General features: G+C 33.2%; 1 protein-coding gene across 1 annotated transcript; it reads left to right on the top strand.

Moving 5' to 3' along the window:
* The first annotated feature begins 1,173 nt into the window (after positions 1-1,173).
* Positions 1,174-5,896, top strand: LOC114325748 (uncharacterized). The gene is made up of 3 exons (XM_028273884.2): positions 1,174-1,415; positions 2,975-3,071; positions 5,660-5,896. The coding sequence occupies exons 1-3, from the start codon at positions 1,318-1,320 to the stop codon at positions 5,792-5,794; spliced, it is 330 nt and encodes a 109-aa protein (XP_028129685.1). The 5' UTR covers positions 1,174-1,317; the 3' UTR covers positions 5,795-5,896.
* Positions 5,897-14,406: the final 8,510 nt, after the last annotated feature.

The following is a 14,406-nucleotide window of genomic DNA, read 5'->3' as shown; positions in this document are numbered from 1 at the left end:
ATAAAGCTACTGCTTCTTTAATTTTTTATTGCTCTGGAGAGCTCACCTTTGACTTAATTTATTACAACTTTTTAATGAATTGACCAAATTAAATTATACAATTGGAGATGAAAAAAGAACATTAATATAAAGGTATTTTATAGTTTTTTTTTTAATTATGGGCATAAGTACAGTGTGTCACTGTGGGCAGAATTTGGTAAAGACGAACATTTTTTTTTAATTTTGTTTAAAATTTATTTAAAAATGTGTTACTAATAAGCTTATGTTTATAAGAATCTGAAACTCACGCAGATTACATTTCAAATATCGTACTAAACGATGTATCATTCAAATAGAATCTCAAAAGTTTTCTTCAAATGATAAATGTCTTTTAAAATGTAATTTTTGAAAACTTCAACAGATGACCCAAAATCGGACGAAGTCTAGGAGTCCCAATTGCTCTTAAATCAGGAAATCAATTTTATTTTAGAGGAGAAGGAGACATTTTAAAATGGCGGAATAGGTTTCATTATATATAAAAAGCAAACATTGATATTTTATGGAGTTGCGGTCTTTAAATATTTGTTCTTCTTGATATAGTAATCATGTTGTGACTGACTGATTGACGTAAAGTCCATGCCATTAAAAAAAGCAGTGTCTTCATTTTTATAAATACTTGCACTGCAATTTCAATTCGGACTTTAATTTCTTTGTTTTGGCCATTTTTGTCATCAACCCAGATTCCCAGATATGCGTCCCAGGAGAGGATAATTCTTCGTTTTAATTCGCATGTTTGATTGTCTCTCGTGCTTCGTATTTCGTATTTCACGTACTCCGACCAACCTTCCTCTAATTACTACTTTTGCTTGATTACTTTGTTTTGTTTTCTTCATCATAGTCTTCTGCTTCTGACTACTCTTGCTTTTTATTTTCAATTTTTTGCCTAGATTGAGCACATTATGTTTTCAAAAATGAAATTGTGAACATTACTAGATTAATTTTTTACTTGGAACTTTTTTTAATTATTGTGAAATAAAATAAATGAATTATTTTTTTTTATTATACAATATCCTGTTTCTTACGATAAATGACATTTTCAAGTGACTGTTTTATGTTGCGCAAAATTCTAGAAATTATAAATATTAATATTAATTTTGAGAATAACAAGTGGTATTCTTATCTAACCTTATTTCAGAATTATTCTTTAATTTCTCAGAAATAATCACTTTAAGTTGTAAATAAATAAATATTAAGTATAAATTGGTATATTATTGTTGTGATACTACATCAATAGCCACACTTGACTTCATATTTTTAAACATATAACATAAGCATAAAATGGCTTCTAAAGCTTCTTTTGTCTCCGTATTGATGTTGTTGGTTGCTGTAGCCAATGCTTATGATGTAACAAATTGTCCTTCAAATACCGGTCGCCAGTAAGTAGCTAATTTATAATTTTTATGTTATTTCTTCTTCTTCTTCTTTAGTGCCATCTCCGCGACGGAGGTCGGCAATCATCATAGCTATTGAGACTGTAGAGACCATTTGAAAAGTTCATTTGATGTACATCTGTACCATTCTCTCAGGTTGAGCAGGCACGATATTTTGTATAATTTTTTTCTTGTGGGGTTCCAAATTTTTGGGTTTTGCCAATTTTTTCATTGATGCCTCATTTAAGGTATACGTTTCCATTCCATTAACCAAAGTCCAGAAAACGTAGCACCTGGTCAACCTAACTCTTAGCTTCAAATCTCTTGTGCAGAGAACTTTTTTCATTTTGTTAAAATTCACTTTAGCCTTTTCTTGTCTGATTTTTATTTCCTGGAAATAATCATTTGTGGAGTTGCTGATTGTTCTAAGTTTCTAAGTTAAACATATTGCTCTATTTTGTGGCATTGGTTCCGTTTATGAAAATATTCCCTTTATTTGTTTTAGTTTTCGATAAAGTCATAAATTTTGTCTTCTTGACGTTCATTTTTAGACCTTATTCTTGCCCAAACTCCGCTATTCTGGTCAGCAGTCTCTGAAGAACCCTAATATAATTTGGCTTAGATGACAGCTTTTTTTCTTCAGAGCTTTTTCAGTATTTTTTCCGAGTATTTATTAAATGAGTAGAGCGGAAAAAAGGCTTGGGAAGAAAGAAGAAATCTTGGGTGAGAAATATCAGAGATTGAACTAACCTCAGTGTTGAACAGATATTTCACCTTGCAAAAGAGAGAGAAGCGTTTAAAAAAATGATCGCCAACCTTCGTTAGAAGACGGCACAAGAAGAAGAAGAATTCACTAAAACATTGGCGACAACACGCATCCCTGTTTTATTCAACGTCTGATTTCAACTTCCTCTGACAGCTGTTCGTTAACATGTAGTTTTTTTACAATTATATTTTACAGTTATTTTTTATACTCATTTAAAATTTTAAAATCGTTCTAAAATTTAAATTTCCCGCCAAAAATTAAAAAAAAAATTTTCGGACAGATCTTTTTAAAGCTTACAACTTGTTTATTTCAAGTTTTTCGCTAGTTCTCGATGCGGCTGAGATAAAAAATAAAAACATAAAAACCCTAATTAGGCTCTAGGTGGGTCACATGACCACCTAATGGGCTAAAAATTTCAGAAAGTTAGTTTCACTATATATGCTAAACGTTGACCTATATGGAATTCGAATCGAGTTGTGGGCACCTTTCATCATCTTACCCAGCTAGGCCCTTTCTTTTGTTACCTTCGTTTACTCATAAGTCGAGTACCTACTAGGAATCAAATTCGTTGGATTTTTACCAAGATAAATTGACGTATCGTGCAATGCATATTGTAGACTCCCCATGTCTATCCATTTATCGTCTGTTGCTTTGTAAATTGTAGAAGGCTCGTATATAGGTTGTAACCAGAATTTGTTTTCCAGCGTAACGAATCTTTTGTTCTCCGGTTCCTTGGATTTATTTTGGCTCTTTATACATTTTAAGTTGTTATTAAATTTATTTTTTTTTATTGTTTTAGGAGAAATCTTGTTTACGACAATCTTTTATCGGGAGTGTCTATCAATGTTCGTATGCCACCGGCAGGATATTTTAATAGACCCATAACGTGCCTTCAAGTAAGTTCTTTTAAATTTGTGATTGTAAATTTTTTCTATATACTCTGGGCTAATTAGCAAAATAAAAGGAAAAGTTATTTATCAGCAATTTTATTGCTGGAATCGAATCTTACGATTGTATGTATTAATAATATAGGTATGCAAAGTCCGCAGATAATGTGCTACTTTTTTTTATAATCAAAATAGCGCCAGGAAATCGTGTTTTTTTCAATTTTTGCTATATAACTCCAAAGATTTTAACTTAACACCAAAAACACCCAAATAAAAATTCACCGCAATTAAATTTTCCATAGAGACACGTTTTTTTCGATTTACTTCGACGAAAGCTTTCCCAGGAAAATGCGGGTTTTCCAACAAAATCTTTAATTTTCAAGTAAAATTTTAGATAAATAATTGGTAAAGAAATTGGTAAATAATTAAATAACTTGATAACGTAAATGGTCTTTTTATATAGATTATAATGCCAGAAGCCGATAGAAATTAAATGGACAGTTTAGCAACAATTGAATTGTTAATTAAAAATTTACGGTCGCTATAATAACCACAATAATTGAGATGCATAAGAATAACTATGATTTTTTATAAAAATATACTATACCTATCTAATGTACTTTACAGAATTCAAATTCGACTATTTAAGCGACCTCAAGAATATTTTACATCTATAAACAATTTTTTGGCCTATAAACAAATAAAATATCTCGGGAAGCATTAAACTAAATTAAATTGTGCAAACGGTATTGGAAAAAGAGCGGCATGACGCTTCTTTTAAAAGAAAAACCTTTAATTTTGTTAAGTGGTTCCTGAGATACAGCTGGTCAAATACAGCTGGACCGAAATTTACGGCAAAGATATAAACAATAGTATCATAATTTTCAAACCGTCACCTTTTTATTTTTGTCCTCTTTCTCCGCACTAATTTTCATATCTTTATAATACTCATGACATATATTATTATAATAAAAACTATCGCTAATACGTGTGAAAATTGCCAAAAATACCAAAATTACAATCAAAAATTAGGTTTGAAAAAATGTAATCTCAAAGTTCAAAATCGGTATACGTTAAAAAAATGCATTTTCTCGGCTTTCCATGGAGCGATTTTCTTCATTCTTTTTTTGTTTCCAAGTAACTCGAATAGAGCCATCTAACTATCGCATTATTAAATGTCAAACTTGCTTTTGTTTTGTTATAATAGATTAATTTATTTATACGGAAAGAAAACTACATATTTTTTTCAGTTGTAGACTTTTTTTAGATAAACTTACTTCAAGTGTTCGTTTTATGTTAAAAATACAAATATTTTCATTTGAAATCTGTACAAATATTTAAACAATCTTTATGGAAACAAATTAAAAATTTTTGTTATAATAATTAAATTAACAAAAGCAAGTTTGACATTTAATAATGCATTAGTTCGGTGGCTCTTCTCGAGTTACTTGGGAACAAAAAAGAATGAAGGCAATTTCTCCATGGGAAGCCGGGAAAATGCATTTTTTGACGTATATCGATTTTTAACTTTGAGGGTTACATTTTCTCCAATCTAATTTTGGATTGGAATTTTGATATTTTTGGCAATTTTTACTCGTAATATCGATAGTTTTTAATATAATAATATATGTTATGATTATTTTAAAGATATAAAAATTGGTGTGGAGAAAAAAGATGAAAACGAAAAGGTGATAGTTTTAAAATTATGATCGTATTGTTTATATCTTTGCCGTAAATTTCGGTCAATTTTGACCGATTGTATCTCAAGAACCACTCATCAGAATTATAAACGATTTTTCTTTTAAAGGAAGCGTCCTGCCGCTTTTTTTCCACTACCGTTTTCACAATTTAATTTAGTTTAATATTTCCCGAGATATTCTATTTTATTATAAGCCAAAAAATTATTTATAATTTTAAAATATTCCTGAGGCCGCATAAATAATCCAATTTCAATTATGTAAAATATATTATATAGGTACAGTGTCTTTTTAAACAAAAATTATAGTTATTCTTATGTATCATAATTATTGTGGTTAATATAGCGACCGTAAATTTTTAATTAACAATTCAATTGTTGCTAAACTGTCTATTCAATTTCTATTGGCTTCTGGAATTATAATCTATACGAAAAGTGCTTTTACGTTACCAAGTTATTTAATTATTGATTAACAATTACTTATCTAAAATTTTAGTAGAAAATAAAGATTTTGTTGGAAAACCCCGCATTTTCCGGGGAAAGTTTTTGTCGAAGTAAATCGGGAATAACACGTCTCTATGCATAATTTAATTGCGGTGAATTTTTATTTGAGGGTTTTTGGTGTAAAGTTAAATTCTTTGGAGTTATAGAGCAAAAATTGAAAAAAATACCATTTTTGGGAGCCATTTTGTTTATAAAAAAAGTAACACACTATCTGCGTACTTTGCATACCTATATTATTAATACATACAATAATAAGATTCGATCACAGTAATAAAATTGCTGGTAAATAACTTTTCCCAAAAATGGCCTATTCTCCGATAATCAGCCCAGACTAATAGAAAATTTCTTTAAGAACGCGAAAAGAAATGTTTTTTCTTATCTTCTTTTTAATTTTCAGCTAATTGATCGACAGGGAACCTCTGTTTCTCCAAAGATAGTGGAAGGCGGATATCTCGATACATACATGGTAGTCAATATTACATCATTAAATGGTCAAGTACTTTATTACCAGGCACAAATATATATTGATTAATTAAATTTCTTTAATTGAATTATATCGTTATTATATATGTATGTCTTAGTTTTAAAACTTAGTTTCTATAAAATAAAATCATATCCTTCAGGATAACCAAAAGCTTTTCTTATTTTTTGTTTCTCTCATATTGACAAAAATGATGACAAAAATTATGGCAATGACAGAACAGTTAACAACATTAATTAACAAAATCATAAAACACAATACAATAACGGAAGAATGGAGAACGAGCGAATGAATTCTACTATTTAAATAAAAAAGGAGATAAAAAGTAGCCAGAAAACTACAGTATTAGTGGAGTCACTGAAGGTGGATATGAACTATTATCTCCGATTTCGTTGAACCTCCATCGATTTGCATGAAAATTGGTGAGTGGTTAGAGGATATCTCAGGGAACAAAGGTGACATGGTGCCAAGTTGCGCTTTTATCCTGGGGGTGGATGCCACCCCTTCTCGGGGGTGAAAATTATTTTATTAAAAATAACATCACAAATCGATACAAAGATAAATTCTAAGCAAAATTTGTTATATAAAGTTATTAAAATAAATCAAAACTTTTTGAGTTATTACAGATGAAAGATTTTCATTTTTCGTGAGAAAAATGCGTGTTTTTAACAGATTTTTCATAAATAACTCAAAAAATATAAGTTTTTGCAAAAATGTTATACTTACCAAACTGAAACTAATAACAAACAAAATAAACTCCCTACTAGAAAAATCTTTTAGTGTTAACGAAAAGTGAGTTATAGGTAATTAAATGTATATATTTTTTGCTAGAACGCAAATCTAAGTATTTAAGCTTAAATAACGGGAAAATTATGCATTTTATAACATAAACTTATGAAACATTTGTCAAAGTACTTAGAAATATCTATCAAATAAGCCCCCGAGCAAGTCGATAGCCTTAAAATTTATGCTACAAATTTTTTTCAAAATTTATCTTTTCAAAATTTCTCCAAAAAATGTTATTGTTTTTTTTTAATAACTCCGTTAGTTTGTATGGTATTAGGTTTGACTGAAAACCATTTGAAAGATAATTTAAAGGTCTATCAAACCGCGTTAAATTTAATATTTTATATCTCTTATTTTTTTTTAAATAAAAGGTTAAATTGGTCCGGTTACATGGTTCTCGCAGCAAAATTTAAGTTTTAAACGTTTCTATCTCGGTTATTTTTTACCCCACAGATATAGTGAGACAGATAAAGTATTTGTAACAGAAATAGCTAAGATTTGGTAATATATAATTTTTTACGTATATTGAGTAATTTTGGAGGTATTATCAAAAGAAAATGAAAATTACGATAATTTTAAAAATTCTGATTTTTGAAAATTATTTCGTTTTTAAAAAATGTACATCTTAAACCGGTCAAAGTTGTTAAAATCATTACTTATGCTAATATAAAGAAATTTTTGTAAGGATTACTATACATTTTAATCATTGTGGAAACGGCGTGTGTTTAAATTTTGACTTTTTCCTAAAAAAATCGAAAGGGTTCTCTTATTTTCATCATAACTTGCTTAATTTTGATTCTAATAACTTCTACGGGAGCTCATTTGATAGGTCTTCTAAAGTACTTTGACAAATGTTTAGCAGGTATATTTTATAAAATGCTTAATTTTCCCGTTACTTAAGCTTGAATACTTACATTTGAGTACTCGTCGAAAAAAATATACATTAAATTACCAATAACTCAGTTTGAACTAACATCAGTTTAGTTCTTTAAGTAAGGAGTCTATTTAATTTTTTATTATCTTCAATTTGGGTAATAATAACTTTTTTATAAAAGCTTACAATTTTTGAGTTATACGTGAAAAACAGCTTTAAAACATGCATTTTTACGAAAAAATAAAATTTTTGATCTTTATTAACTCAAAAAGTATATTTATATTATTAACTTTAGATAACAAATTTTGCTTATAATTTATCCCTCTATCGATTTGTGGTATTATTTTTAATAAAATAATTTTCACCCCCGAGAAGGGGTGACATCCACCCCTAGGGTAAAAGCGCAATATGACATCATGTCACCTTTGTTCCTTGAGGTATCCTCTAACTATTCACCAATTTTCATGAAAATCGATCGAGGTTCAACGAAATCGGAGGTGAAAATCTTCAGTGACTGCACTATATAACTTGTTAAATACTACCCTAAAACTTACAACTAAAATTTTACAAGACCTACTAAATCAGAGGATACGTTTAGCAGATGAAAAACAGGGTATTCGCACTGGGAGATCGTGTACAGACGCAATATTCGTCATAAAGCAAATTACTGAGAAATCACTAGAGTATAATAGACCAGCATTTCTATGTCTAATTGACTTGAAGAAAGCATCTGAGAGAGTAAGACTCAAAGATGTAATCCATCTTCTGTATAATAGTGAAGTCTCTCTTGATACATATCATAAAAACTATTGAAAACATCTACTATCTACCAAAAGAACAAAATGGAAGTCAGAATAGATGGAAAACTTACCGAACCTATAGATATAGGCAGCGGAATAAGACAGGGAGACTGATTGAGTCATATGCTATTCAATTTAGTGTTCAATATCTGTTCAGGCGTTGCCTTCTCTGATAAAAATCCGATTTTTCGTCGGCTACTCTAGTAGTAAAAGGTTCTTTAACTGTTAATTGATTACATGTAATAGGATTTTGCTTGCTTGATAAAAATAGGCAATGGTTCTGTAATTGCTTCACAAGGTTAGTACTGTTTCCTTGGTTGAGCGTCATTTCTACTTCTGTTGGTAAAATTATTGATTCTGACTCTACTTTTATTTATTTATTAAGCGCAACAGGCCTTGTAGGCCTAGGGCTAAAATGGTTACATTTCTGATTACATAAATAATATAATAAATAACTTAATATAACTTACATAACTTATAAAACTAAAATTTTTATTTAACCCTTAAGTACTAACACACCGTCTCTCAGACGGCATCGTTTGTTGAAAGTGGGATATTTCCATTCCTAGAAAAATTTGAAGGTCATCCGTTTATGACTTTTCAAGTTATGTTGTTATTTACTAGTATTGAATTCGGCAATTTGCTGCAGGTTGTTATTCGAAAGATATTTAGACTCAAAGTGTGATTTCCGTCTAATAGACGGGGTGTTAGTGTTTGTGCCCAGTTCGTCATTAAACATAATGTGCCCCAGTTCGTCAAAAAGTTCAAATAAGGGGATAAAGACTATGAGGAAACTCTTTTGAAATGACTTGATGAGGTAGAAGACGACGTAAGCGAAGTGGGATCAATTTGTGATGAAAATGTTGCCACTGACTACCATTGCTACACTGTACAAATTTTAGTGCCTGTCAGTTTTTTTTTTGTTTTAATATTTTTTAAAATTTTTTTTATTTTCATGTTTATTAGTCTTTGTTTAACTCGATTATAAATTTTTATCAAGATTCTTTAATTTGTTTCATTTTTATCACACTTTTTTTCAGGAATAAAAAGTCGCACAGACAATCCTTCCATTCTTGTTATAATGTTTTGCATTTTAATAAATACAGAAAAACTAGATCAATTACTGTGTTTTTTAGATAAGTAATACTTTCAGTAAGTCATCGAAATATTTTTTTGCATTATAATATTTAACAAAAGAAAAATAGCCAGTAAAATGTGAAACCCGTCTGTCAGGCGGTTAGTTAGTGTTTGCGCCATTGATTTAAGATGTTAGTACTTAAGGGTTAATTACACTTCAGTTTTTTTATACACTCCTTCACCACCTCCCTCCATCTCATTCTGTCCAATGCTAGTTCTTTCCATCTCGCAATGTTACTTTTCTTTAAGTCTTCATATTCACTGTCCTTCCATCTTTTACTTGGTCTGCCTTTCCTCCTCTTTTGTATTGGTCTTCGTGAGAGTACCATTTTTGACATTCGTTTACTTCCCATTCTCTCGATGTGCCCCAAGTATCGTATTTTCTGTGCTTTGATCGTTGTCGTGATCGTTGGCTCTTGATATATTTCTTTCAATTCTTTATGGGTTCTTCTTCTCCACTGACCTTCTATTTCCACACTTCCATATATTGCTCTTTGCATTTTTCTCTCCCTTTTTCTTGATACTTTCAATAATGTGCGTAATGCTCCATATTTTTTATTTCCTTTAGCTATTCTTGCTTTTATCTCCCCTTATTCATGACCATTTTCATGTATTTTGGCTCCTAGGTATATAATTTCTTTGGCTCTTTTGAACGAGTGTGTTTTTTCTCCATCTATTTGTACTATGATGTTATTCTCTTTTTCTTTTTGGATCTCTCCCCATATCATATACTTTGTCTTTTCTTCATTTATTTTAAGTCCAAATTTTTTAGCTTCTGTTATTATGTTTTTCATTAACTTTTGTAGTTCTTTTTTGCTTGTTGCTAATATCGTCAGATCATCTGCAAACGCTATGCATTGGTGGCCGTTTTTAAATATCGTTTCTTGCATGTTTATTCTGCTTTTCCTGATTATTTCTTCCAATGTTAGATTGAATGCCGTTGTCGATAGTGAGTGGGTCTCCTTGTCGTAATCCTTCCTTGGTTTCAAACTTTTTGAATATATACCCTTTCCAAGCTATTTCTTTTGTTGTGTTTTTCATCGTCATCTTTACCATCCTGACAATTTTACTTGGTATCCCCAATTCTTTCATCAGTTCGTACATCTGCTGTCGATTTACTGTGTCGTAAGCCTGCTTAAAGTCTATGAGCAAAACATATATAGTACTGTTTTATGTTCATAACAGGTAGTCTGTATTTCTTTTAAGGCAAATATTTGGTCAGTCGTTGATCTGTTGTTTGTAAAACCTGCCTGGTATTCTCACAGTATTTTTTCCGAATATTGACTAGGCCTTTTTCTTATACTTTGTGCCAAGATTTTGTAAACTACTTCTAATAGTGCGATCCCTCTATAGTTTTCGCATAGCATTCTATCACCTTTTTTATGTATAGGGCATATCCTTACTGTGGTCCACTCTTCTGGCATTTTTTCTATTTCCCATATTCTTTTTATCAGGTGAGCGGCCGTGGGTAACGGCATAAACGCTGGCCTCATACGCCAGTAGACGTGGGTTCGATCCCTGCCAAAGACAAACCATTTTCATTTCCAATAATGACACGAGCCGTCTCACCGTGCCTCGGAGAGTACGTTAAGCCGCCGGTCCCCCTGGGCTAGTGTACATCGACACTAGTTACTTGAAACAGGGTTAAAGATGTAATTGGCGCTGGAACTATCCGAAAGGATCTCCCCGGCAAAAATGCCATACGATTATTATTATTTAGCCATACGGCTCACACTCCCTCTAAGGGGAAAATTGACTCATCCCAGATACCTACGGTATCAAAAGGATTGAGCTCTGGTGGGACTCTTTCCGTGTTATCGAGCCCTAGGTGACTTGGAATGCAGGTGTATCTCCCAGAAATTTTCGTACGCATCTGGCCGTCGCGAGTAGTACAGCTTTCTGCATTGTCTTATAAAGATGTTCATTCAGACCCAGCTTTTTTATGCTTTCGAGGAGGGTCTTCGGAATGACTCCAGTAGTAGACATAATAATCGGTATCGTCTGGGTACTTTGCATTCTCCATTGCCTCCGTATTTGAATTTCTAGATCTCTGTACTTGGCGATCTTTTCAGTAAATTTACTACGTAGATTATTGTTGTTAGGTATCGCCACATCAATTAGTGTTGTTTGTCTTGTTAATTTATTAACTAGTACGAGATCTGGTCTGTTATGTGCCACTGTTTGGTCTGTGAGCACAGTGCGGTCCCAGTATAGCTTGTAGTTGCCATCCTCAAGCATACTCTCAGGGACGTATTGATAATACGGGAGATGCTCTGTTTGGAGAAGTCCCAGCTTGATAGCTATCTCTTGATGAAGGATTTTTCCCACTGCGTCATGCCGTTCCTTGTATTCAGTTGCAGCAAATGCCTGGCAGCCCCCTGTAAGATGTTGGATGGTTTCTTGGGCTTGACATCCATATCGGCATCTGTCGTTTTGAACCTGAGGGTCTTTGATGATATATTTCAGGTAATTTCTGGTTGGTATAACCTGATCCTGAATGGCCAGTAATGAACCCTCCGTCTCAGGGAACATCTTTCCTGATGTCAACCAGTAGTTCGACGCTATATTGTCGACATAATCTTGGCTGACCTCATTGGGATGTCGCCCGTGCAGAGGTTTACCCATCCAGGCGCGCACTTTTTCGTCCTTAGTAAGGTGGTTTATGCGCATTTCTGGTTCCCTCAGTTTGATCGGTGTTGTGTCATCTACTGCGCAGATAGCGCGATGTAGAGTAGATGTTTCAGCCTGCATCTGAAAATAAGTTCTTAAATTAGCAATTTGTTTATCTAATTGCTCACCTATATCCATAAGTCCTCTTCCTCCTAGATTCCGTGGTAATGTTGTTCTTTCTACTGCACTTTTAGGATGGTGTTTTTGTGCCTTTGTGAGGTGTGTTCGTACTTTTCGCTGAAGAGCTTCTATATCTGTTTTTGTCCACTTAACAATACCAAATGAGTAGCTAAGCGCGGAACATGCGTAGGTGTTTAGTGCCTTAAACAAATTTCTACTGTTAAGGTGTGAGCGAAGCAGCTGTTTTACCCTTCGTATAAACTCAGTAGTTATCTCTGTTTTCATTTGTTTATGGTCAATTTTCCGCGCTTGCTTTACTCCAAGATATTTATACATATCGTTTTCACCCATGGCCTCGATGTTCTGGCCATTTTGCATATCGAATCCTCCGGGCTGTACTTTTCCTCTGACTATATTTAAAATACGACACTTATCTAGTCCGAAGTGCATATTAATATCATTAGAAAAAGTTTCTACAGTTTTTAGCATCTCGTCGAGTTGGTTTCGAGTGGAAGCCATTAATTTCAAATCATCCATGTACAATAAATGATTAAGCTTCGCCACCACATTGTTGTTATTTTTTATGCTAAAACCTGCATCTGAGGAGTTCAATAGCTGAGATAGTGGGTTCATAGCTAGACAGAACCACAGAGGACTCAACGAATCTCCTTGAAACAGGCCCCGGCTGATTACGATATTTTCAGTTTCGATGTTACTTTCACCAGGTATTTGAAGGTGAATTCTAGTTTTCCACTCTGTCATTATATGTTGTAAAAAGGTCACTATATTATCATCGACTTTATATATTCTCAATATATCTATAAGCCATTCATGCGGCACTGAATCAAAGGCCTTCTTGTAATCAATAAAAGCAGTAAATTGATTCCTCTTTTTGGAATATGCTTGATTAGAAATGACTGAGTCGATGATAAGTTGTTCTTTGCAACCCATGGAACCCTTAGCGCATCCTTTCTGTTGAGGCTCTATGATATTGTTCAGAGCACAGTGTTGGTAGATACGCCGGGCTACACAGGATGTGACCAATTTATACAAAGTTGGAAGGCAAGTAATTGGGCGGTATTTTGCTGGATCTTGGGTGTTATTTTGATCCTTTGGTATTAAATAAGTGGTTCCCTGAGTTAGGAATGATGGTATATCCTGCGGATTAGAAATAACATGATTAATTACTGTTGATAAGCATTCATGAGCACTCGAGAACTTTTTGAGCCAAAAGTTTTGAACTCCGTCTGGTCCAGGAGATTTCCAGTTATGAAGCTCTTTGATGATATTTGAGACTTCTTCAGTGGTGAAGGGTTCGTAGAGAGTAGTAGTGTAGTGTTGGCAGTTCTGTGCCGTATCTTCTATCCATCCAGCATTGTTGTTAAGAGCAGCTGGTGTGGAAAGTTGATTTCCCCAAAACTCATGAATTTCTTCTTGGCTTGGGTAAGACTTATCGAGATTTTCTACGGTGGAATTGAGTTTCCGATAGAACGCCTTCTCAGCAGTCTCAAAAAGGGCATTGTCGGATTTTCGGTTGTTACTCACTTTGTACCTTCTTAGTCGTCCTGAATAAACTGAGAGTCTTTGTTTTAATGTATCCAGGCACTGTTGGGCTGTGTTGTTTTCTGGATCGTATCTTGAGTGTCTTGCAGTATTCCGTATTATTTCTTCAGCTCTCCTGATGACTCTTGTACTTCTTACACCTCGTATATATTCTGTGACTTGACCAATATCCCTACGCAGCAATTCAATCTTTCCGAGCAGTCTTTTTTCCCAGGGTGCAATTCTGTTACCAGTCTTTCCGTTGTTAGTACCCCCGTCGTGTTCTGATCTTAACGCCCATTACATTAGCAATTGCTGTTGCTGCACAGTAGATTAGCATGTGCAAATATTCTAATGTGTGGGCTTCTACGATATAATTGGGTAGGACTTCAGTGTTCACAATTTGTAACAGCGCCCCTAGTTTCTTACAAGAGTTTATCCGTGGTAGCGGTGGTCTGCTAAGTGGGTTAGTTCCATTAAACTCCTGTACAGCACGTGCCATTTCGCTTACTAGGTTATCATGTAGCTCGTTGTTTTCCTGCTCTGTATTGTCAGGTTGAGTTTCTTGTATGGCAAGCTCAGGAATCTGCTCATGAACTTCATGAGCAGATTCGCCGGTTCCCCTGGGCTAGTGTACATCGACACTAGTTACTTGAAACAGGGTTAAAGATGTAATTGGCGCTGGAACTATCCGAAAGGATCTCCCCGGCAAAAATGCCATACGATATTATTAT

Source organism: Diabrotica virgifera, chromosome 7 (assembly GCF_917563875.1).
Source record: "Diabrotica virgifera virgifera chromosome 7, PGI_DIABVI_V3a".
NCBI lineage: Eukaryota > Metazoa > Arthropoda > Insecta > Coleoptera > Chrysomelidae > Diabrotica > Diabrotica virgifera.
The sequence above is the reverse complement of the archived record's forward strand: the minus strand, read 5'-3'. Positions and strand labels throughout refer to the sequence as shown.

Coding starts and splice junctions, on each gene's coding strand:
- LOC114325748 (XM_028273884.2), top strand. CDS start 1,318: ATGGCTTCTAAAGCTTCTTTTGTCTCCGTATTGATGTTGTTGGTTGCT. Junction 1,416..2,974: donor CCTTCAAATACCGGTCGCCA/GTAAGTAGCTAA, acceptor TTATTGTTTTAG/GAGAAATCTTGTTTACGACA. Junction 3,072..5,659: donor GACCCATAACGTGCCTTCAA/GTAAGTTCTTTT, acceptor TTTAATTTTCAG/CTAATTGATCGACAGGGAAC.